This window comes from Meles meles, chromosome 7 (assembly GCF_922984935.1).
Source record: "Meles meles chromosome 7, mMelMel3.1 paternal haplotype, whole genome shotgun sequence".
Classification (NCBI taxonomy): Eukaryota; Metazoa; Chordata; class Mammalia; order Carnivora; family Mustelidae; genus Meles; species Meles meles.
In genome coordinates, this window is record NC_060072.1 from 132,122,691 (window position 1) to 132,147,263 (window position 24,573).

At 40.0% G+C, this 24,573-nt stretch overlaps 1 protein-coding gene across 2 annotated transcripts in view; it reads left to right on the plus strand.

Annotated features, from left to right (window-relative positions):
- Nucleotides 1-7,102: 7,102 nt before the first annotated feature.
- The window catches only part of SPAG6 (sperm associated antigen 6), a 63,415-nt gene continuing 45,944 nt past the window's right edge, over nucleotides 7,103-24,573 (plus strand). For both annotated transcript variants that reach the window (XM_046012901.1, XM_046012902.1), the window contains exons 1-3: nucleotides 7,103-7,233; nucleotides 7,326-7,421; nucleotides 24,354-24,520. In XM_046012901.1, coding sequence (XP_045868857.1) covers nucleotides 7,209-7,233; nucleotides 7,326-7,421; nucleotides 24,354-24,520 — 288 coding nt within the window. In that variant the 5' untranslated portion in view covers nucleotides 7,103-7,208. The remainder of the gene's footprint in view (nucleotides 7,234-7,325; nucleotides 7,422-24,353; nucleotides 24,521-24,573) is intronic.

Here is a 24,573-nt window from a genome sequence, read left to right on the forward strand (position 1 = left end):
ACAACCACGTCATTTCCATAATGTACTTCCGTACAGAGGACTATTTATTGGGATCGGTTACATTTCTATAGAATCTCACCACATAATTTTTGACTCCTTTCCCAACCTTCTGGGTGTGGGGGAGAAACCCTAAGTTTAATAAATATACTACCAAAATACTTAAGTGTAAATTGTACTGGGAAGATAAAGTGATGTTTAGAAAGCATTTAGTTCATGAGTCAGAAAATTAACGTTATCAGTAACTAACTCAGGACCGTGTTTTTGCATTGAACATGATTCATTACAGTTTGTTTTCTAATGTAACTGAAGAACTTGGTCAGAGTAAGCTTGGGAAAATGTGTTTACCAGCTGCTTCTTTCTAAATATGCCTCATGACATTTTTTTTCTCTGGAGAAAAAGGTTATGAGATGCAAAGGACCCCACTCACTTTTACCAAATGCTCATTCTACTCATTCCCCTATTAAAATTCTTACCACTTTGGAGAACACCCCTAAGGAAATTAACTACAATAAAGTAAGTTTACAACAGAATAATATAAGCATTCTTTAAAATAGACTTAAAAATGTATTTCATGAACTTTAATATATCCAATTCATATAGGTTCTCTAAACTGAGAGAGAGACTCTAGTGCAATGCAAGTCTACTATATTACCATGGTCTGCAGTGGGTTCTGGGGATATCCTTTCCCACAAAGATAACTGATACCAGTTTCTTGGTATCACTCTAAGTTCTTGCCTTACATTTAAAGCATCATGTATAAGAATCACTTTTTAAAATCAATGTTTTTTAATCTAACTGTGCTATAAGAAGTCTCAATCTTCACTGTCCCCATTAGTATTGCAAGACACTCTTTAAGCCAAAAGTTTGCTAGTAAGTTTGTTTCTATTTGGGATTTGGCCATAAACATTCTGACATTATTTGTATACTTCTAAGCTTATTTGTAAACTTCCAAGAACTTTACTCTTGACATAAAATGATAAGCAATCACATATTGTTTCACCAGAGGGTCTATTCATTCCTAGAATAAAAAGCATTTCTTTATAATTCATTTTCTGTCTTGCTAATGGGAAAGGCACTAGTATTTTCTTCATATAGGCAGTCATTAATCTTCCATGTTATCCATATGAAACCTTTATTCTTCACTTAAAAATAAATATGGGGTAACGTTTGAGTAAGAGGCAAATTAAAATAACCCAGCCTTAGCAATATTCAGGTTTTTCTCTGGAATATCAATAAATAAGATGACAGGAGTTGTGTTTTGTAGCTTACTCCGGCTAACGAGAATGCAAATTTTGGTGCAATTATCTCCTCTTAAAGAATGAGATGCTGTGCCACTGCGTCTTACAACCTAGTCTACGTTTTAGCGGAGCTCACTGTCGGCTCTGATAATCTCTGTGGGGGAAACCGATAGGCAAAGTGGATAAACAGCCTATGCCATTTTTGTAAAAGCAGAAACCTTGAACTTTTTCTCTCATTACTTTTGCAGTATTTTTGAGGGGTCAGAGCATACAGTTAGTTATTCTTCAGAGTAATCAATGAGCAAGAAATTTTGGCTTCGGACTTGATATAACAAAATGACGTCAAAATTTTTTAAAAAAATGAGGCTCGCACATGCGCAGTGAGGTATGGCTCCCCCCCCCCCCCCCCAAATAAGCTTTTGGCTCTTCCACCGGTCTCTGGGATTTGGCCTGCACCACGGGCTCTAGGGAGCTAGTTGAAGTAAGGTGGTGCAGGGTTCCCACACCCCACTCGTGGCAAAAAGTATCCGAACGTCCTCGCTCCCCCCACCAACGGGGGCGGGGGCAACTCCCTTTAGAATTCCGGGTAAGAGAAAGTAAGGGAGAAGCAGGACCGACAGGAGCGGCCACGGCGAGTTTTTCCGGCTGCGCCAGCGCTGCGGGGCCTCGGCTCCGGGGTTCGGGTCTCCGCCCGCTCCCGGCAGGCCCCCGAGAGTTGGTCACACCATTCCTGGGCCCACGGGTCAGCCGCGCCGCGGGGAGGCTCTGCCGGGACCTCTCCGTGAGAGCCTGTGTGGCGGTGCGGTTCTTGCTGGAAGCCTGGCCCGGGGAAGCAAAACGAAAGGATAGAGGCCTTCTTTTTCCTGCAACCCGCCCCCCGCAGACGCCGGCTCTGCTGGACCGGCGGCCCCTTCCCTCGAGATACCCCGGCCCGCGGCCCCCGGAGCTGTGAGGATGCACACAGAGTGGGACTGCCCCCCCCCCCCGCCCCCACGTCGCTCGCACCCCAGCGATTCTCAGCCGCGGAGCGCGCAGCGGGCCCCGGGAGGCCCCGCGGTAGGGAAGCAGCCGCGCCGAGCCTGCGCCGCGCTTCCGCACTCGCGCCCTCGGGCGGGACGCCCCCGCCTCTTCCTCCTGCCTGCACCCCGGAGCCTGATTCCCCGCGCCTCCTTTTCCGCCTATCCCAGCGATTGACGGCGGGGCCCTCGAGGCCTTCTGAGCCAAAATACGGCCTGACCCCAGCCCCAATCGGTTCCCGGCACCCCCTCCCTCGTTAGAAACCGAGCAGAGGTGCTCTTTGGAGTTAGAGAAATTGGGACTAAAGGAAAAGCCGAGAACGTCCCGGAGTACTGCATTCTTCTTTTCCCCTGGGACCCCAACACCCCATCAGTGCTGAACACAGTTGCCTGCTGGGACCAGCGCCGTCGAGCCGGGAACCCGGCGTCCACCTGAGCGGAAACCCGCCTGTGTCCAGTTATGCGGTGCCAGCCAAAAACCTTCAGCTCCTGGCTGGCGGAGCAGCGGCGCAGCCGTGGCTCGACCCGCACCTGAGGGGTGCACGGGCCGAGTCCTCCCAGGTCTTGGACCTCATGCAGGCGGGGTGGGCTCCTGGGGTCGTTTCCTACTTGACACTTTCCATTTTTGTCTACTGTATCCCGTGCTAATAAAAAGGTGGGATAGAACTGTATCTACCTTCCCTGAGACAAATGCAACAACACCAAGATTTTAGAGATGGGGGGGGCATGTTGTGAGGGAGGGGCTGATAGACATTTATGCCAGGGCGCTTAGAGTTTTCTCTCTGGTGATGCGGGGTTTGGGTACAATTTTTTTTTTTAAAGATTTTATTTATTTGACAGATAGAGATCATAAGTAGGGAGAGAGGCAGGCAGAGAGAGAGAGAGGAGGAAGCAGGCTCCCTGCCAAGCAGAGAGCCTGACGCGGGGCTCGATCCCAGGACCCTGGGATCATGACCTGAGCGAAAGGCAGAGGCTTTGACGCACTGAGCCACCCAGGCGTTGGGTACAATTTTTAAGGAAAACTCACTTCCTTAAAAAAATATTCACATCACGCACACACACAGGCGCACACGCCAAGCAGCAATAATTTGTTCTTTTTTAATGCAAGTCCCGGTGCCTATTTCAGAATTCTACATTAAAAGCATCCATTTTTAGTATCAATCACTTTGTGCTCTACGGTGCCTTTGGAAGCGAAATTATTTGTGTATGGAATCCCCCTAATCATGGTTTACTTTGAGAGTGGAAAAGATGAGTTCAATCTTTGCATCCATTGAATTACTGGAAAGACATGAAAGAAAGAAAGACATGTACAGGTGTGTCCTTAGAACTCTGGGCCAGTTCCATCACTGTCATTTTAACATTTTATGGACCTTAACACTAAACCGTAAGCACTTTAAAGTTTAAAATGTAAAGAAATGATTTTAAAGGACTTAAAAAATGAAGAATAGGACATAAGACAAATACAACCCAAGCACAGAAATGTTCATCTTCCCCTCCTGGATAGGACTGTTGGCGTCTCTTCTGCAGCTGCCAGACCTGATAGCACAAATGAATGGTCTGCTGAGAACTACATGTAAAATCCTGATGTTTCTCCTCAAAAGAGTGCCAAAGCAACATTTAAGAGTCCTATGTTTGTCATCATTATAGATAATGCTTTGAGTCCACTAGTTTGGTTATGAGGTATATAGTGTTTTTACTTTTAATTCAGGCATGCAAATATGGAGTGGTTACAATAATTTGATTTGGTTTTTTTGCAAAGTGATTATTGTATTCTATAACTTAAATAATAATTACATGCAATTGCCAAATGAATGCCTATTTAAATGCTAATACTACATTTTAATTCTTTGGGGGAGGAGGAAAGGAGATTTCATACCTAGGTAAAACCCAGCTAATTTTTCTCAGAAACAAGAATCCTTTTATTATTTAAGTGATGTAGATATTCTCATTTTCTTCACGTTGGTTACCCTATGTGCCTTGTCTTTGCTTCCAATGTACTTACATGGTTTAGAACAATTATAGCTCTTAAACCCGGGCAGGTGGTGGTATATACTTGTTGAATGAATTAGTACTTTATTTACATGTCTTTCTCCCACTGGATTTCATGCGCTAGAAGACAGGCACATTCTGTTATTAGCCAAGTGTCTGGCATACTTTGATACTTAATATGTGTTTGGCTTGATAGAGGAATATATATAGACTTGATTCACCTCAACAATTTTTAAAATGTGTATGTTATCTAATCAGCACATGCAAAGCCTTAACTTTTAATATTCAGCTCAAAGCTGAAGAAAAAAAATACATGTATGGTAAAATTAGCAAAATTTCTTTTAGGCATATGTAAAATATATTCCCATGATAATGAGATTTTTCTGAATTCCCACACCAGATTTTTAGAGAACTAGAACAGGATATTTAAACTGGCTTTATAAATGTTGTCTTTTTAAAGTCTAATTTTCATAAGTAAAAAAATTAAATGCAAAAGTGATTTTAAAGTTACACATGGTTAACTTTCTACAAAAGGAGCCAAAGTCTTCCAAACAAATCTTTTATAGAAACACTTTTGCAATTTGTTCAGATAATGTGTTTCATCCTCAATCAAATGTATATTTTAATAGGTCAAGTACATTGTATATCTGTATTTAAAGTTAGCTGGTACTTTAAGAATAGTAATCTTAAGTAGCACTTTAAAAAGAACCCTGAAATATCCCTTTGAACAGTTTTCTTTCTCACTACTTGTTACAGTTGTGTATGTGATCATGGGGGCATTCAATTAACTTTGTAAAACAGAATGGCATTTTACTTTGAAGTTAGTAAGTTGAAAAGTGGGTCAGAAAATATAGATTGGCTTTCTTGTCAGTAAAAGTAATCTATTTTTTATATTTGAATTGCTGATAAAGATAATTCATTACATGTATTATAATCATTCTGTTGCATTTCTCTATTTAATTTTAAAGACCTTTTCCCCAAAAAAAGCTAGAATAAAGAGCAAAGACCTAGCTTCTTTAATGTGTACAATTTCAGATATAAAGTAGGAATCCTATATTATGCTTTATCAGGAACAATACAATTTAACCCACAAACATTGTTAATGATAGATATCCAGAATCTATTGTTAAAAATAGTTTATATACCATTTGAACTTAAGTTTTTAAACTTTGCAGCATTCCAAAAGTGGACCTGTATAAGTAATATGTTTAGAGGTTTAGACATCCTTTCCACTATCAAGCTCCTATCTCAACACTTTTAAAGTAGAAAATCATAGTAAAGCAATTACTAAAAATGACAGCTTGGGTAACTTAGGAGTGTGAATTGTTCAAGGACTGAAACCAAATATGGAACCTCTTAGTTTTAAGGGGATTTTTAAAAAATTATTCAACAAGGAACTGAAAACAAAATTACAATGAAGGTTTTATTTGCCACTTTAATTATTTGCTCAATCTGTTTTCCCCACATCTCTAAATGGGAACATAAAATAACTTTAATTTTAAAAGACCTGTTTCCTTAGAGAAATGTGGAGATCATTGTATGAAACTTATGACTTTGGAGTTAGGGAAAGGAATTGGGAGTATTACTGGCTTCTGAACTGCAGAGCAGAAGACATGCACCTGTTCTGAGGGGTAGCAGGGACCTGACTGAACACACTTAACTCCCCTATTTTATTGCTGGTCCATTCCCCAACTATCTGGGGCTCCACCAAATATCAGTTTCATCAGAGAGCTCAAGTCAGACTGAGAGCTTAAAGATTATTATATAGAACTCACCCTAAATATGAGAACCAGCTAAGTTTGCATACTCCCTTCTACTGAAGAAGAGATATCAAGAGGGTTCTTTCCTGTCTTGGCACTACTCAGCAGCAGCTGTGGCTATCTATTCCCGTGAATAGTGGAGAAACACTTAAAGTTGACACCTGTCATTGAAACATTTGTATAGTTTTCAGGCAAGCTAGAAACCGGTGATAGACTAAGTACTTAATTTCTGTTAAAAGACTCTGGGTAAAAATTTAAACTTACAAGCTAGGGAAGTCTGGTTAAGATACTGTGAATCAAAACTTTCCAGGTAGAGAGTCTCTCTCCCTTTCTTTTGGAAATGTCATTTAGCAACAAAATGAAGCTTAAGTTTAAAAGACAAGGGCAAATGTTTAAAAATCGCACAAGTGAGGAAACCAGCGAAGTTGGTGGTTAGGTAGAATAAAGTCAGGGGAGACAGGGAAGACAGGACATTTCCCATTTTGTTCCCCGTCTACGTTCCTCACTGATCTCTAGGAGGGCTTATTAAATCCTTTTACAGCAATATGCCTAGGTTAGGAGTATCGTCTTCACCGTCCAGGAATCCTGAAACCAGAACTGTCCGGTCCGTGACCGCTGGGTTAAAGGGGAAACCCGTCCGGCGGTGCAGACGCTGAGTGCAACTCTCAGATCTCGCCATGCGCCGCGGGAGGTGTCTCTTGACCGTCTAAGCCAAGACGACTCCACGGACGTCGTCTGCTACCCTCGTCGCGCTTTACCGGGTCTCCCCGGGGGTGAGGAGGAGCTCCCCCTCGCCGGGCCCGAGCCCACGGCGCCGACCGGAGACGGCGCGGGTGCGGGCTCGGTTTGCAAAGGGCCCCGGCTCCCGGCGGACGCCTGTACGCCCGGCAGGACCGACGGCGCCCGACGGCCGCGGCGCGCCCCGGGACCGCTGCGGGTGGCGATCCCCCGGGACCGGCCGCCTTCGCCCGACGCCCGGGGCCGCGGCCGTGACGTCACGCCCGGGACTGGCCGTTGCCGCGAGACGGTCGCGTTCCGGTTCCGGTCGGTTGCCCGGGAGACGCGGGTACACAGAGAGAAACGGCTCCCGTCGGAGGCCGAGTCGTCGCCGCGGTCGCCCCCTCGGCGATCTCGCAGGCCGGGAGCGGACGGGCCGCGTCGGCGCCGAGCTGGTCGCGGGCCGCGAGCCGCGAGCTGCCGGCGCCATGAGTCAGAGGCAGGTGTTGCAAGGTGAGCCCCGGGGCGGGCGGCGCCCCGACGGGCGGGCGGCGGGAGCCGCGGGGGCACCGGGCCGCCTGCTCCTCGGTGTGTCCCGTCCGCAGTGTTCGAGCAGTACCAGAAAGCCCGGACGCAGTTCGTGCAGATGGTGGCGGAGCTGGCAACCAGACCCCAAAACATCGAGACGCTGCAGAACGCGGGTGAGTCCGCAGCCCCGGCCCTGCCCTGCCTCGTCTGGCACCTCGGGCTCCTAGTGACCCCGGGTGCTCAGCCGCCTCGCGCCTCACCTCCTTCCCCACAGCCCGGCCTTACCCCGGCCCGCTGCCGCCCCGCTCCGCAGCCGACTGAGCTTCTGGAGAGGGGCAGGACGGCGTCCCTAATTCTTCCAGCCCACCGCGGAGGCAGCGGAAGCCACCATCCTTTTTAGCGGGTCTTTTGGGGTGTGAGGCCAAGAGGGTGAAGCTTCCAGACGGGTGTGAGAGGGGCCCGACATCCCTATTTCCATCTTTACCGCAACCAGGCAAGTGTCAAGTTGAAAGTTAAGGCCAGAAGAATTGCCTGGAAGTCATTTTAGGTGAATGGGAATCTACCTTAATCAGACCCATTTTATCCGGGCGCCCTTGCTTGTCACCCCGCCTTTGATCACCTTCGACTTCCTCACACCAAAGGAATTCCAGAGCGGTTGACACAGTATTTCTCGCCTTGCATTAGTGAAAGGGCAAAGATTTGCTTGAATAATTGCTAAGACATTCAAAGTAGGTAAAGTGCTAGCCTTTAGAAGTCCTTATGGGGCTGTCATTCCCCCTCCTCAGTCCGAAATCATGCAAACTCTAGAAAGAGGAAGAGAGACTGTGTGATTTGCTTCTTATCAATTAACATAAACAGATGGAGAAGATAATGGGGGATTAAGGACGATTCCACCGGCATCTGAACTCAAAGTAAGGCAGCATTTTATCACTACTGTGTCAGAAGAAAAGTTCAATTTATAGTTTGTAATCTTTAAAACTCACTTAAATCAACACGGAATTAAAAGAAATTTAAGGACATATTGACAGGGCAAGAATGTTTAGAAATAATGTTTACTCTGGTTTCTTTGAGGAGAATTACTCCTGCACCTAAATGATCATTTTTTGTGTTGCTGAGAGGGATTTTGGTGTTTATTCTTTCTATGTTTCTCTTGGAGGGGAGTGTATTTATAGAAAGTGTATTGGATAATCGTGTTTTAAAACTTATTTTGAGATAATTATAGATTTACATGAGTTGTAAGAAATAATGCAGAGATTACTCTGTACCTCAAAACTGTAGCATGAGATCACAACCAGGATACTGACACTGATAAAAATCCATCCATTTTATTCAGGTTTCCCCAGTTCTGCTTGTACTTATCTGTATGTGTGTATGTTTAGTTCTATACAGTTTTATCCTGTGTGTATCTACCATCACTGTAGTTAAGATACACAAACAACACTTTCTTTACTTCAAGGATCACTTTTATTGTCCTTTTATAACCACACCTACATTCCTCTTGTCCCTAACCCTGGACAGCCACTAATTTATTCTCCTTTTGGAAATTGCAAGTTGATCATCTTTTGTTCTGCAGTTGTTTCATGTGGATTAATTACCTTCCTTCTGCACGTGTGTATGTGCTTACATGCATGGATATATACTCCCCAAACTACCCAGAACAGTGCTGGACACAGTGTTTCATATGTATAAGTTTATTAGAGCGAATATAAATTTATTAGAGCATATTGCATTTTTAAAATTCACTTAATTTTTAGTTCTTCCCCCCACTCAGTCCTACTTGTCAATGGCTTTTGTGAATGGACACTTATTATTTACAAATATTTAATTTCTGAACTATAGGTAAACAGCTAAACTAAAACTTTTTTAAAAAAGATTTTATTTATTTATTTGACAGATAGATCACAAGTAGGCAGAGAAACAGGCAGAGAGAGGGGAGGAAGCAGGCTCGCCGCTGAGCAGAGAGTCCGATTCCAGGACCCTGAGATCATGACCTGAGCCGAAGGCAGAGGCTTAACCCACTGAGCTACCCAGGTGCCCCTAAACTAAAACTTTTTTAAAGATTTTATTTATTTATTTAACAGAGAGAGAAGGAGAGAGAGAGAGTGTGCACAAGCAGGGGGAACAGCAGACAGAGCAGGCAGAGGGAGAAGCAGGCTCCCCGCCCATTGAGGAGCCAGATGCCTGACTCGATCCCAGGACCCTAGGAGTTGCTGAGGCAACCACTTAACTGACTGAGCCACCCAGTCGTCTCTAAAACGTTTTTTTAAAGGGGAAAATGAGGGGACCCTTGGTAGCTCAGTTGCTCAGTGCTTTTGTTCAGGTCATGATCCCAGGGTCCTGGGATCAAGCCCTGCAATGGGCTCCCTGTTCAGTGGGGAGTCTCCCTCTCCCTCTCCTTCTGCCCCTCTCCCCTACTTGTTCTCTTTCTCTCTCAAATAAATAAAATCTTTAAAAAAAATAAAAGGGAAATGACTGACATTTAAAAAAAATCGATATTGTAGTATGAGGGTATAAGTAACACTTAAGATATAGGATATCACATTTTAGTATAATGGTGACAGGTTATCTCTTCCTGTAAGTGTACAATGTAGAATGTATTGTGGAATGTAATCAATCCAAACCATTAGGCTAAGTGATCACCAAAGTATAAGGGACCTACATGTGACATCTTAAATAGCCACCTATTTCCACTTATGGTCTGGTTTATGAAGGAATTGAATACAAAAGGAATATAACAATGTTTTGAAGTTGTCTGTACTTGACCACTGTTGACGGAATGCTAAGATTTTTCTTTTCTTGAGGAACTTATTTCAACATATTTCATGTTATCTAGATTTTATTTAAGCGCTCCTTTAATAATTTTAAATTATTAAATGAATGTTAGCTAATGAATATTCCAATATATTCTTTTGATTAGAATAATCCCTCAGCTTTGTTATGAAAACTTAATAGCCTATAAACTATTGAAATGGTTTGTTCCTAAAAAAAAAAAAACAACAACAACAACATGGATTTAAAAATGCTTTTGAATGAGCCATAATATGTATGCATCACATATGTTATGATCAAGTTTTTTTTTTTTCAGTCAAGTGACTTCATTTTAATAACATAAAATACCAATGCATTTTATTTCTGACTTTGACATACTCTCTGCATACCTGGGAAGGTTTTGTTTTGTTTTCTCTTATCTCCCCTAATAAACTGCTTAAATAAATATGTATCATGGATCCAAGATCAGAGGGAAACCATTTTCCATATAGGCATCATGATAAATCAGTAATTCACATGTTAAGAATTTTTTAAGTCATTCACTGTGAAAGGAACCTCAAAGGTGAAAATTATCAATGGAGTTTTATTTCATTTTAAATCTCTGATCTTGTCCATTATATTTTTGATGTGCTAATAAGAATATTTGCTTTATTACATATGCCCAAAGTAATTCCTAAAGCAAACAAAGCGTTGCATGATATCGTCTTCAGAGTATTTGGACAAAAAGAAGTTTGATTTCTAGCCAGAACTGTTACGAGAAAGAACAGTGTACGATGTGTCTATAAACTAGAGTTATTTGTTTCTTACTGAGGTTTTACTCCTTCTAAATCAAATATATACAGGAATTAAAAAGTTTAGTGTTTGTTATAAAATCTCTTTACGCAACCTCCAACCATGTACTCCTGAGCCATTGCATCTTGCAGCTATTTAAAAATGAATTTTGATACGTTCCCTCTTTCAATAATCAGTAATACATATAACACATTGTAAACAGTAGAAATAATACATTATTACTTCTACCATTGTAGAATTTCAGCAAATGGAGGTGATTGTTTAGTGATAAAATGTAAGTAACGTGTTTTGTGGCATATTGGACAATCAGGCTCTCTTAGGTTGTTTAGAAAATCTTTTATAATAAGCTAATATAAAAAGTCCAAGAAATTTGTTTTTAAACTGTTTAGCTATATAAAATGAGCTTTCTGAAGCAGCTGTTTGTGTAAAAAAAAAATGGGGGTAAAATTTAAATTAACACATTGTAATATTTAACATAAACCTATAGCAGAATGAAAAACATGGCTAAGCACTAGAAGAGCAGGAATAGAGAAAACTGCATACCCATTTAAATAGGCATCTCTATGAAGCTAATTTGCAAATTTAGGCAATTTAATGAGTTTACAATTCAAGAAAATAATATACACCGATACAAATTATCTTAAGTTACATGTGTCTGAGGCAAGGAGAAAGTGTTCAGATTAATGATTTAGCACCTCAGTTTGCTGAGAAGGAAAAGTCTGTGGTAAGCATTTATAGTATATTTAGAACATAGCCTGGTAGATACAAGTACCATGATTCTCTCACAAAACCCCGCTGTTCCAAGGGATATTGAAACTGAAAAGATAATTAGGAGAGCAGCTTCAAAAAAACTTAACCAATTATGCCATTTAAATTTCATGAATATAAAAGGAATCTTAGACTTGTGAATGCATGATAATTAAAGTACTGATCTTTTTTAAAAGATAGGGATAGTGGGTTTGTATTTTGTTTGTTCGTTTTACTTATGCTTCAGCGGAAGGCATTTGAGGGAACTATAAAAATTCTGAACTTGTATGTACCTGATAATATGTCCTAAAAACAAGATCATTCAAAATTTTATTTTGTGTTCCAAATCGTTGTTCCTACATGGACATTTATAATATAGCCAGGGCTAGGATGTTCTTGTTTTCTTAGGGAAAAACTTGAAGATTAAAAAAGAAAAATCTAAGCTATGGATGACCCTATAAGAGTGGGACTTAGAAATGGCAAGTTTGTGTGGGTTATATTTTAATGTGACAACTTAATGTTTTTGAAAAGTTATTTAAACTTACTTCCTAACTCCTCTTCAAGTTTCAATGTTTTTTCATGGCTTTTATTCCTCTGACTAGAACCTTTTTTTGTACTTCTTTGTCTAATTAATTTCTACTCATTCTTTATGGCTCTGTTGATTCCTCAGGGAAACCTTCCTTGAGCCCTCTCAGTAAGTTAAGTCTCTTGATTTATGCTTTCCTTGCTCCTAATATTTCTCTTTCATGATACTCATTACAGTTGTCATGATTTAGTTTGTTTACTCCATAACTGTAAATCCCATGCCTAGCATAATGCTTACTATAGAGCAGATATTCAACATATTTAAATAGAATGAAAGAAGGAGTAATTATTATTTTTTTAGATTTAATTTTTTTTTTAAGTAATCTCTATCCCCAACATGGGGCTCGAACTAACAGCCCTGAGATCAAGAGTCACATGCTCTACCAACTGAGCCAGCCAGGTGCCCCAGAAATAATTATTTTCTAAGTGTTTTCACATCTCTTTAAAAATTAGATTCTTGGGGCGCCTGGGTGGCTCAGTGGGTTAAGCCGCTGCCTTCGGCTCAGGTCATGATCTCGGGGTCCTGGGATCGAGCCCCGCATCGGGCTCTCTGCTCCGCAGGGTGCCTGCTTCCCTCTCTCTCTCTCTCTGCCTGCCTCTTTATCTACTTGTGATCTCTCTCTGTCAAATAAATAAATAAAATCTTAAAAAAAAATTAGATTCTTACAACAGCTCAGATAGGTAGAATAGGTATCTTCTTTTTTTTTTTTTTTAAAAGATTTTATTTATTTATTTGACAGAGATCACAAGTAGGCAGAGAAGCAGGCAGAGAGAGAGGAGGAAGCAGGCTCCCTGCCAAGCAGAGAGCCTGATGGGGGCTCCATCCCAGGACCCTGGGATCATGACCTGAGCTGAAGGCAGAGGCTTTAATCCACTGAGTCACCAGGCGCCTGAATAGGTATCTTCTTAAGCCCCAGAAGGTTGGATAGTTGCCCTCATCACAGAGTTAGTCCTGGCCAGACTGGGACTAGCAGATGTTTAATTGCTGTCTGACATTGCACTCTTTCTGTGTCACCTTGTAGGTATTAGTAAGCTATTTCTAGATGGTTCTAGGAGTTCCTAATGAATCGTAATGTTAACTTATTAAAATAAGTCATCTGTTTAGGCTTTTGGGTACCAAAGGCTATCTCATAATTGTGTGTAATTGGCTTTTGAGGTCTCCTTGAAGACCATTATTGGAGCTTGAGTGGAGGCCAGATGCAGAGAACTAACTTTAATTGATAAGTATCTGGAGGTTTGAGGGAGTGGAAGTTGTATTTAGGATGTACACTGGACTCAGAACTCTAGAGGACCTTAAGCTTCCTTTGACTTCTGAGGAAAGCCTTATCAAGCCAGGAACTCTTTAAAAAGATCCCGGGAAAAGTGTGTAATCCATGGAAGCCTCAAACCCAGATAATACTTCAGAGAGTTGTTGGACTGAGTCCCTGCTGAGATCAGGGAGAGTGCAGGGGAGACTTTGTCGGAGCCCAAGGTAGTCGGAGCCCAAGCTGCCCTGTGACTGCTTTTTTTTTTTTTTTTTTTTTTTGAGAACATGGGGGGTAAAGCCCAATGAAGAGGGAGGCACTGGATATTTGTTGATTGATTTTATATAATCTGTCCCTTTGTTTTTTACTTAGTCATGCTTTGTGTGAAGGACTTTTACTCCATGTTCACTGAGGTCTGAACTTTGGGATTTCTATTGAGTAGATGTACTGGCCCTAGCAGGAAGTCCAGCATCACTCTTGAGAAAAAATTTGGTCTTGGCTTGTAGTGGGTGGGATGGCCCCTCTGAATATGTCAGACTTCCCTAATTTTCAAAGTGACATACTGGTTTTGCCGTATACTCCATGCTTTTTGTTGTAAGGGTGGCTCAATTTTAAAGTTATTTTTTATTCAAGTTTTGTTATAAGTCTAGGTAAAAAGAAGTGATATTTGTGGTGTATGTATGTTTGCATCTGTCTTCAAAGAAAATTATTTTCATCCGCTTTTCTGTATATTCTATTCCTGTGTCATTAGAATCACTAGTAAGTTATGTATATAGACTAGTTTACATTAGTTTTCTATAGAATTGTCTTTCTAGAATTAATCTAATAATATGCCCTTTTTTGAGGGCTTATTAAAAAATACATAAATTTCCCTGTGGCTTCTTTAAATCTATCATCGATGCCCATTTTGATGTTAAATGTTTTTTATATAAAGATACACTCTTTTAGTCAACCAATTTTTATTAATTATTATGTGTCAGGCTAGGCCTACATATGAAATTTCAGGAAAAAATTTGTCCCTACTTTATTTCACACACACAAAAATATTTCCCTTTTTACTTTTGCTTCCAAGAAACTCAGTGATATGTTTAGAGTTCAGAATTGCAGCAGCTATTCTTAACCTGTATTTTTGATAAAATTATCAGTTCCCGGGGCGCCTGGGTGGCTCAGTGGGTTAAAGCCTCTGCCTTCGGCTCAGGTCATGATCCCGGGGTCCTGGGATCGAGTCCTGCATCGGGCTCTCTGCTCGGCGGGGAGCCTGCCTCCCCCTCTCTCTCTGCCTGCCTCTCTGCCTACTTGTGATTTCTGCCTGTCAAATAAATAAAATCTTTAAAAAAAATTTATCAGTTCCCATCTCTCTACTATACGGCTCTTTTTTTTTTTTTTTAAGATTTTATTTATTTATTTGACAGAGAAAGAGAGGGAGCACAAGCAAGGGGAGTGGGAGAGGGAGAAGCAGATGCCTCCATGAGCAGGGAGCCTGATGCGGGGCTCAACCCCAGGACCTCGGGATCATGACCTGAACTTAAGGCAGACCCTCGACAGACTGAGCCACCCAGGAGCTCCTACTACATGGTTACATCTTTGTGTATATATCTTTTAGAGAAAACAATCTCAAAAATTTTTAGAATAAGTAGAGTATGAATAAAATATTCTATGTGAAGAAAGAATTTGATTACCTTCCAAAAGTGACCACTTCAAAGACTAACCATGAAAACTCTTGGAGCAGACAATCCTTTTATAATTGCCATATTTATTCTCTACTTACCCCATTCATGAACATTCCAGTTTTCTGTAGGCAGGTGGGTATTATAGGTATAAATCATCAAAGAGAAGTCACATTGACAAAAGAAGACAGGACTAATTCAATATTTGTAGTTCTCTAGAAGACTTCCAATTAAGATACAATTGTATCTATTTGGGGTACTATGAGGTAAAGGTTCAGTTTAAATAACCCATATATCAAAAAAAGAAACATGAACATATATTAACCATTGTTATTTTGTTATTTTTTATTTTTAAAAAGTTTCTAAAAGATCACCTTACTGAAATATAATTCACATACCATACAATTCACACATTTAAGTGCAAAATTCAGTGTTTTTCGGTACATTGTTAATTTTTTAAATACTTTTTTTTTTTTTTTAATTTAACTAATCTCTACACCCACCATGGATCTTGAACTCATGACCCTGAGATCAAGAGCCACAGGCTGTTTTCACTGAGCCAGCCAGGCACCCCAATACATTGTTAATTTCTTAAAATTGTGATAAAATTTAACAACATTTGCCATTTTAGCAGGTTTTTTTTTTTAAGATTTATTTATTTGACAGAAATCACAAGTATGCAGAGAGGCAGGCAAAGAGAGAGGAGGAAGCAGGCTCCCCGCAGAGCAGAGAGCCCAATGCGGGGCTCGATCCCAGGACCCTGGGATCATGATCTGAGCCGAAGGCAGAGGCTTTAACCCACGGAGCCACCCAGGCGCCCCTCATTTTAGCCATTTTTAAGTGTGTAATTCAGTGGTATTAATTACATTCCTAATGTTATGCAGCCAGCACCACTAATTCCAGAACTTTTAAAAAGTCACCCCAAACAGAAGCTCATTTTGTTTTTATTTTAACTAAAATTTGCCTAAAAAGAGAAAATTGCACGTCAAATTTCGCAATTTGTTCATTTATCATTCAACATTTATTGAGGGTCCAAGGGCCAGATGGATACTTGGATGCTGATCATGCAAAAATAGAAGGCATAGACTTCTTAAGCTTCCTTAAGGAGCTTATTTGCTGAAGGAGCGATATATAAATACTGTTTGATAAGTGTCTATTGCTTAGACATATGGAGCACACATGAAGGGTGCCTAACTCAAGCTTTGGAGGGGTACTTTCATGGGAGACTTCCTGAAGGAGGTATTATCTGGCTGAATTTTATAGGAGTTAGCTAGATGAAGAAAACTGTATTCAGGTGGAGGAAACATTATGTGCAAAGGCACAGAGGCAAGAGGAAAGGTGGTACTTGATAGAAAAGGCGAATGTTTAGATAAGTCAGGAGCCTCTTGGGATAATAGGTCTATAGAGAGGCCAGGCAGTGGCTGAAGAGGAAAACAGGCTTACTTCTGAAGGACCTCATTCAAAGTTTGGATTTATCCTGGAATTGATAGAAAACCATTGAAAAGCTCTCATCAGAGAAATGAGGGGATCCGTTTTGTGTTTCTGAGAGATGATTTTCACAGCAGTGTGGAGAATTGATCGGAGGGAATTAAAACAGGATCGGGAAGACCATGTGCCCATATTTGTTATAGCAGTCATGCTGCTTAACAGATCTGTACGATTTGTGACTTAGTAGAATGGGTGGGGCAGGTGAGGTGAGAGGGGAGTTCAGGGGGCCTCACAGTCTTCTGGTTGCCATTCATTAATGGAGAAGAGATACAAAAAGCAGAGGAAAATAGTGACTTCATTCTCCAATAGTGTTGAAGTGTCTGGGATATCTATGTGCCAGCGACTAAAGTGAGCAATTTGTCTATGTAGGGCTCTGGAGCTCACGAGAGTGATCTTGGCTTGGAAAAAAGGGTTTGGACATGTAGAATTTACATGTTCCTTTGAAAACTATTTTAAAGGTCCATCTTCTATTTCTTCATGTTATTATAAACATGTAAGCTCCAATCACAATCACATGTGAATTGAACATGCCATAATGTTTGTGATCTGCGTACTTAGTTGAAATCTCACACATAGACAGTGGTGGCTGTGACCTAGCCAGGAGTCAGACAATTGCACTGGAAGAATGAATGAAATTTCGGTTTAATGCAGTAATCATGGAAGAGAACTACAGTAATGTTAATGGTAGAATTAAGTGAATTCAACAGATTATACTCTTTATTATGCATTTGAAACCTGGAACATATAGGCTAGTCTTCATTGGCAAATGGGCTGTGATTGATATTGGGGAGGAGAAACAGGAGGGCATAGATGCTAGAGTTATAAAATATTATCTACCTCATAGGATTGTAATGAGGATTGATTGGTTAATATTTTAAATTTCTTAGGGAAGTCCCTGGCACATGATAAACGCTATGTAGGTGTATGTTAGATCAGTTAAGAAATACCTACTGTGGGGGGGCGCCTGGGTGGCTCAGTGGGTTAAAGCCTCTGCCTTCGGCTCAGGTCATGATCCTAGGTCCTGGGATCAAGCCCCTCATCGGGCTCTCTGATCCGTGGGTCTCTCTCTGCCTGCCTCTCTGCCTACTTGTGATCTCTGTCTGTCAAATAAATAAATATAATCTTAAAAAAAAAAAAAAGAAATACCTACTGTGGGAGGTGCTTGGGTGTCTCTGTCAGTTAAGGGTCTGCTTTCAGCTCACGTCATGATCCCAGAATCCTGGGATCAAACCCCACATCAGGCTCCCTCCCACTTTACATTTCAGGCTGGTGTGAATTTATCATGGCTTCTTCAGGGGTCTGCAATAATCATGCATCTTTTGTCCAAGCCAGAAACTTGGAAGTATCACTTATTCCTTCCTCCTCTTTACAATAATCAGTTTGTCTTGTAAATATCTAGACCTTTCCCTTTTTTCTTTCCCTTCGCCATTAATATTCTCCAGCCTATCCTCACATCTGGCCTACATTCATACAATAGCTTTCTAAGTGGTCTTCCTGCTTCCCAGGCTGTCTTTTTTCACCCTTTCTTCCTAGTGTAATCAGTGATCCTTCTTTACAAAGCACAAAAACACTGACGTTAATGTTTAGATTAAATTCAAAATCCTTAAGATAGTTTACTGGGCTCTTCAGTACTTTTGTCTCTGTTAATCTCCTAGCATACTTTCCTGACTCTGCTCCCCTCTTGTACTATGGTCATGCTGCATTCTCTTCTGAGCTTAATTTATACAGTTCCTTCTGGTTGGAAAACTCTCCAGTCCTTCTCTTCTACATTCCCTCCAGTTACTTGAGCAGATGATCTGTGATCTGCCTGAGAACCTTCAGATCTCCACTTAGATGTCCCTTTCACCTTTGGGTGCCTTTCTTGTGTCTGCCAAGGCTTAGGTTGGATGCTCCACTATGTATTTGCAAAGCACCCGCTACTTCCCTTTAGTTGCATGTATCATAATGTGTTACATTTGTTCATTTCTCTTGACCGCTTTATAAGTTCCTGGAGGTCAAGGATAATTGGGTTTTCAATACCTTGTATTTTTTTTTAAGATTTTATTTATTTATTTGACAGAGATCACAAGCAGGCAGAGAGGTAGATAGAGAGAGAGAGGGGGAAGCAGGTTCCCTCCTGAGCAGAGAGCCTGATGCGGGGCTCGATCCCAGCACCCTGGGATCACGACCCAAGCCAAAGGCAGAGTTTCCAACTCTGCTGTACCTTGTATATTCTCCCTGTACCTTGTATATTCTTAACAGATATTTCTTGAACGATGAATAATTATTCATTCCATAGTAATTCTAAAATACATGGTAGAAAGGGGGAAAGGGGAAGTTATAGAGTATTTGTTAGGGAACAATGAAAAATTCTGGAACTGATAGTCGTGAATGTTTGCACAATTGTACTTAATGCATATCTAATAACCACTTAAAATGGTTAAAGTGTTCAATTTTGTTATGTATATTTTACCATAATAAAACAAATAAAAAATTTAAAGATTAAAAAACAAGGTGAAGAGGTATCCACAGTAAGCAGAAATCTTTACTAAGACTTATGTGGATCCAAAGGCCCAGTTTGCAGGTACCTGTTTTTAAGGAAACAAAGTTGAGATGTTAACTATCTTTATAAAGCACAGCAGATTGAGGTAACATGTATATAAACTATAGACATGTAATATGAGAATGGGAGTTTTTTGCTCTTGGAAATGTTTGATATTTCCTTCCTGATTTATGTCTGTAATTGGCGTGCACAATCAAAGGAATCAGGCCTATGTTGTGTTAAAATAAATTAAAGAGTTGTGATTATTTTGAGGCTTTTTAATAATCTCTTCCACTAGATTATTAGTTTCTTGAGGGAAGGAACTGCCTTTGCTCAGGTGTGTAATGCTATTGCTTGCCAGTTGATAGACAATGATCTGTTTTTCAAATGAATGTCTGGGGGCAGGATCAGCAAGGTTGTTTTGTTGTTGTTTTCATAACTGGATTGAAATGTAGATATTACAAGCAATGTGTCCAATATTGGCACTGGACCAAGAAAAGTAGAAAAGAAACTCAGAGCTGTAAAGTTGGAGGGGAGAGATTGTGGAGATTTATCTCGAAGTTTCAGAAACACTTTCATACCATTTGATCAGTTTTTACAAAAGAAACAGAATTGTTTTATAGATATGAGAGTATGATATGTAAATTATTATTTTTAATATTTGTACCTGGTGGCTTCTTCAATAGAGACCTCACTGAGGTCACTAGCTGTCACTAGAGACCATGCTTATCAGATATTGTAGTAGCCACTATTCAAAGTGCTGTAATTCATGGACTCTAAATTTTCATGCATTCATTCACCAAGGATCAATCACCATGGATTCCTAATGGACCGGCAGGTAAGGAAAAGTTTCTTTTTATGCTATATATGCTGCTTCTCTCCCTTCTCCCTTCCATGCTCCCTCAGTATTACCTTCCTTCCTTCATTCCTCTTGTATCATTATCTTATTTTTAGGAAAGACTTGTAATTAGAATAACAAGGTCACCAATGCTTAATCTGTGTAAGAGATAAAAACATGTCCTTGGGCGGGGCGCCTGGGTGGCTCAGTGGGTTAAAGCCTCTGCCTACGGCTCAGGTCATGATCCCACGGTTCTGGGATCGAGCCCCGCATCGGGCTCTCTGCTCTGCGGACAGCCTGCTTCCTCCTCTCTCTCTCTGCCTGCCTCTCTGCCTACTTGTGATCTCTGTCTGTCAAATAAATAAATAAAATCTTAAAAAAAAAAAATGTCCTTGGGCCTGATACTTATGGAGCACTAAGAGGCAATTCAAGGCCTAGACATTTGGGCAATATTTTCTCTAATAAAGATGACCTATTCAAACAAAGATATATATTTTTAAAGATTTACTTATTTTATTTTATTTATTATTTATTTCTTTTTAAAGATTTTATTTATTAATTTGTGTGAGAGAAAGCGCACAAGCAGGGGGAGTGACAGGCAGAGGGAAAGGGAGAAGCAGGCTCCCCGATGAGCAAGGAGCCAGAAATGGAACTTGATCCCAGGACCCTGAGACCAGGACCTGAGCAGAAGGCAGATGCTTAACAGACTGAGCCACCCAGGTGTCCCTATTTGTTTATTTTAGAGAGAGAGAGAGAGAGAGCTTGAGCAGGGGAGGGTCAGAGAGAGAGGGGGGAAGAAGCGGACTCCCTGCTGAGCACAGAGCCTGATAGGGGACTGGATCTCGCAACCCTGAGATCACACAGGAACCAAAATCAAGAGTTAGAGGCTTAACTGACTGATCCACCCAGGTTCTCCCAAACAAAGATTTTTTTTTAAAAAAGATTTATTTATTTGACAGAGAGAGATCATGAGTAAGCAGAGAGGCAGGCAGAGAGAGGAGGAAACAGGCTCCCTGCTGAGCAGAGAGCCCGATGTGGGGCTCGATCCCAGGACCCTGAGATCATGACCTGAGCCAAAGGCAGAGGCTTAACCCACTGAGCCACCCAGGTGCCCCCAAACAAAGATATTTTGAACTGAAACTTTAGCTTTTATTTTTTTGAATTTTTGAAAAGTCTTATTATGCTACTGTCTAAACTAAGGAATGTAAGAAAAGAATGATAGAGCAGAGGCATCTGCATAGAGGCCTAACTTTGATATTAAATACAGGGATAGAAGGGAAGAAATTGTGTGTCATTTTATTGATCTTATTTCTCCTGGTCCAGATGTAGTGGAAAAATGGAGAAGACAATATGTAAAGCAAAAAATTCCCTTGAATATATGGACAGGTGAAATACCTGTAAGGTGGTAAAATATTTTACTGCTAAAACTGCAAGTTGAAATTTTCCAAACTTGGGAGACTTATGGTATATTAGCTAAATACTGTAACTAATAACAAACACTTAGATAATTAAAGTAAACATTACAGGCCTAGATAGACGAATTCATTCTTCAACTTCTTAGCATAGAAGTTCAAAGTTTTTGAGATTCAAAATGTCCAGGATGTATAACCCAGTATAGATTGATTTTCCAATTATATTTCAAAAGACAAGCCACTGCCTTCATACACACACACACACACACACACACACACACACACATATCAAATGAGGGGAAAAAAGGGAAATACCAGAATCATCAGGAAAAAAATAACATGAACCATAATTGTAATTGTTTTAAAACTATTTGAAGCATACTTATTATTTATATTTTTTGATCTAGTTAATGTATTTATTATGAAATTCAAATATATGTAAACAAATTTAGCTCTTAATTTTTAGCTCAGTGGGGACCCTGCTTCTCTCTCTCTCTGCCTGCCTCTCTGCCTACTTGTGATCCCTGTCTGTCAAATAAATAAATAAAATCTTTTAAAAAAATTAAGTTATATTCAGCAACAACCAAAATCAACCCAATTAAAAATGAGCAAAGGAGTGTGGTGCATAAACAATGAATTCTGGAACACTGGAAAGAAATAAAAATAAATAAATAAAAATTTAAATAAAATGAGCAGAGGACTTGAATAGACATTTCAACAAAGAACATGTGCAAATGGCCAATATAAGCACGTAAAAAGACATTGATTGACATGAGTGCTAGGGAAATGAAAATCAAAACCAAGATGAGATACCACTTTATACCTATTAGGGTGGCCATTATTCAAAAACAAAAGACAAAAAATAATGAGTGTTGGTAAGGATGTGGAGAAATTTGAACCCTTGTACTTTGTTGGTAAGAATGTAAAATGGTGTAGCTTCTGTGGAAAACAGTCCAGTTTCTAATAGTGGTGATGATTATACTAAGTTGTACACTAAAAAGTGTTTAAAATGGTAATTTTTTTGTTATGTGTACCACAATTAAAAGAACTAAAAAAAGAAATCAAGTAATAAAGCAACTATAAAGAAGAAATCAACAAATTGTTTTAGATCCAACTTTCTAGAAAGAACCCATGTTAACATTTGGTAGTCATTCTAGTATATATTCTGTATTTTAAACTTTTGTTGTGAGGTAATTCAGAAATTATCACTATAAAAAGCATAGATAGTAATATTAGCAACACTTATGAGTATAGACTCGTTGATCTGCTGAACATGAGCTATGACCTCCCCATGAATAGAAGTGCCGTGTGCCTGCAAAGTTAACCAGCCTGATTCAGGCTAGTCAGGATTCAGACTTGCAACTATGGTCTTATGTAAGATGATCTCATCAAGCCACCCTAGCCATAAAAACGATCACTAAATGAAATTGGAAACTGTGAAAAGCCATGGGTCACGTCATTACATGTATCTATGATAAGCATCATTATTCTCTGCTTATGTTATTGGTAGTACTGTTTATCTTAATTTGGTCTAGTCCTAAGTGTTATTATAAATGTTTTCCTTTTATTCTAGTTCAAATGTTTCTGCATATAACATTATAAAAGCATATTGATAATATTTGCTTTTCTAGATCACTGTGGTATGTTTTTAAAGAAAAGATGTAATAACATCTAGTTAGAATAGCCGCCTGAAATTAAGTAAAGTTTAGAAAGTCAAGGGACGTTTTGTTCCAGTTTGAATTCTGTCATTAACCTTTCTTGTAACCTTAGACTAAAACAGCATCATTAAAACCCAAATAGCAGTTGACTATTTTGGGTATTTTATAGTAAGACAAAGGTACTGTAAAGAGTTGGAATAGCTAGATGACTAAAATGTAATTTTTTTAATTTCTCTTTCCCCACCTCCTCAACTTTCAGTATATTTATTTAGCAACTATTAATGAAGAATATCTGAATTTCTAATCATGCTCCATTTTTTATTAGTTCTGTGATGATTTCTTAACCTTTCTCAGCCTCCATTTCCTCATCTGTAAAATATACATAATAATAGGGCCAACTTCATAGGTTTTTTATGACAGTTCAGTGAATTAATGTGGAAAAGAAGTCCTTAAAACAAGATATATGTATAATAAGTGCTGGGTAAATATAAGCTAACTTTTACTATTGTTGCAATGAGGATGATAGACCTACTATGTGTTCAACCGTAGAGTGAATATTATGCTTAGAGTGATTATTATATGGATATTATACAATTAAAAGAATTTTTTAAAAGATTTTATTTATTTATTTGACAGAGAGAGACACAGTGAGAGAGGGAACACAAGCAGGGGGAGTGGGAGAGGGAGAAGCAGGCTTCCCACTGAGCAGGGAGCCCCATGTAGGGCTCAATCCCAGGCCCCCGGGATCATGACCTGAGCGAAGGCAGATGCTTAATGACCGAGTCACCCAGGTGCCCCAAAGAATTTGTTTCTTTGGAATAAGATCAGAAATCTAAATTTGCATCCCTTCATGAATGTGAGAACTTAGCCTGTTGAAATCACAGAAAAGATCCAACAGTTGGAATCAGAGGGGGAAAAAAATGAACAAAATAAACGGAAGACTCCATAGTGATGAAAGGATCCCAACTGAGCCCTGGAAGATAGGGTTTGCAAAGGTTGGGGGAAACCTATACCCAATTTCTTTCTACCCCTTTCCATATGCTACGTATGCATTAAACTACATGTTCTATAGTCTTTCTCTGCATTCCTCATGATGCCCTATCAGGTCACATAGCGACTATTTGCCAAATCAGGGATTTAAACTAACCTAACTCCAAAGCGTTTCTTTTCATGCTATGTTCTTGCTTTGATAATCGCAGGTTGTATTATTCTTTGTCTTGGCCAGTTAGATGATTCTGAATATACCCCTGGTTTTTAGTGGATAATTTTTTTTTGTCTTTACTGATTTTTCCCTACAATTTTCTTATCTGCATATATGCTGAATTGTATATTTGCTTTTTCATTTCAGTTTTGCTGACTTCTGTTCTCTCATAACTCCACTCAGGTGTAATGTCTTTGCTGCGGCCTCTTCTTCTGGATGTGGTCCCAACAATTCAACAGACTGCTGCATTGGCTCTTGGGAGACTGGCTAATTATAATGATGACCTAGCAGAAGCAGTGGTGAAGGGTGACATTCTTCCACAACTTGTTTATTCATTGGCAGAACAGAATGTAAGATTTTTGAAAAAATTAATTATATATTTTTTTGTTTTAAATTTTAAAAA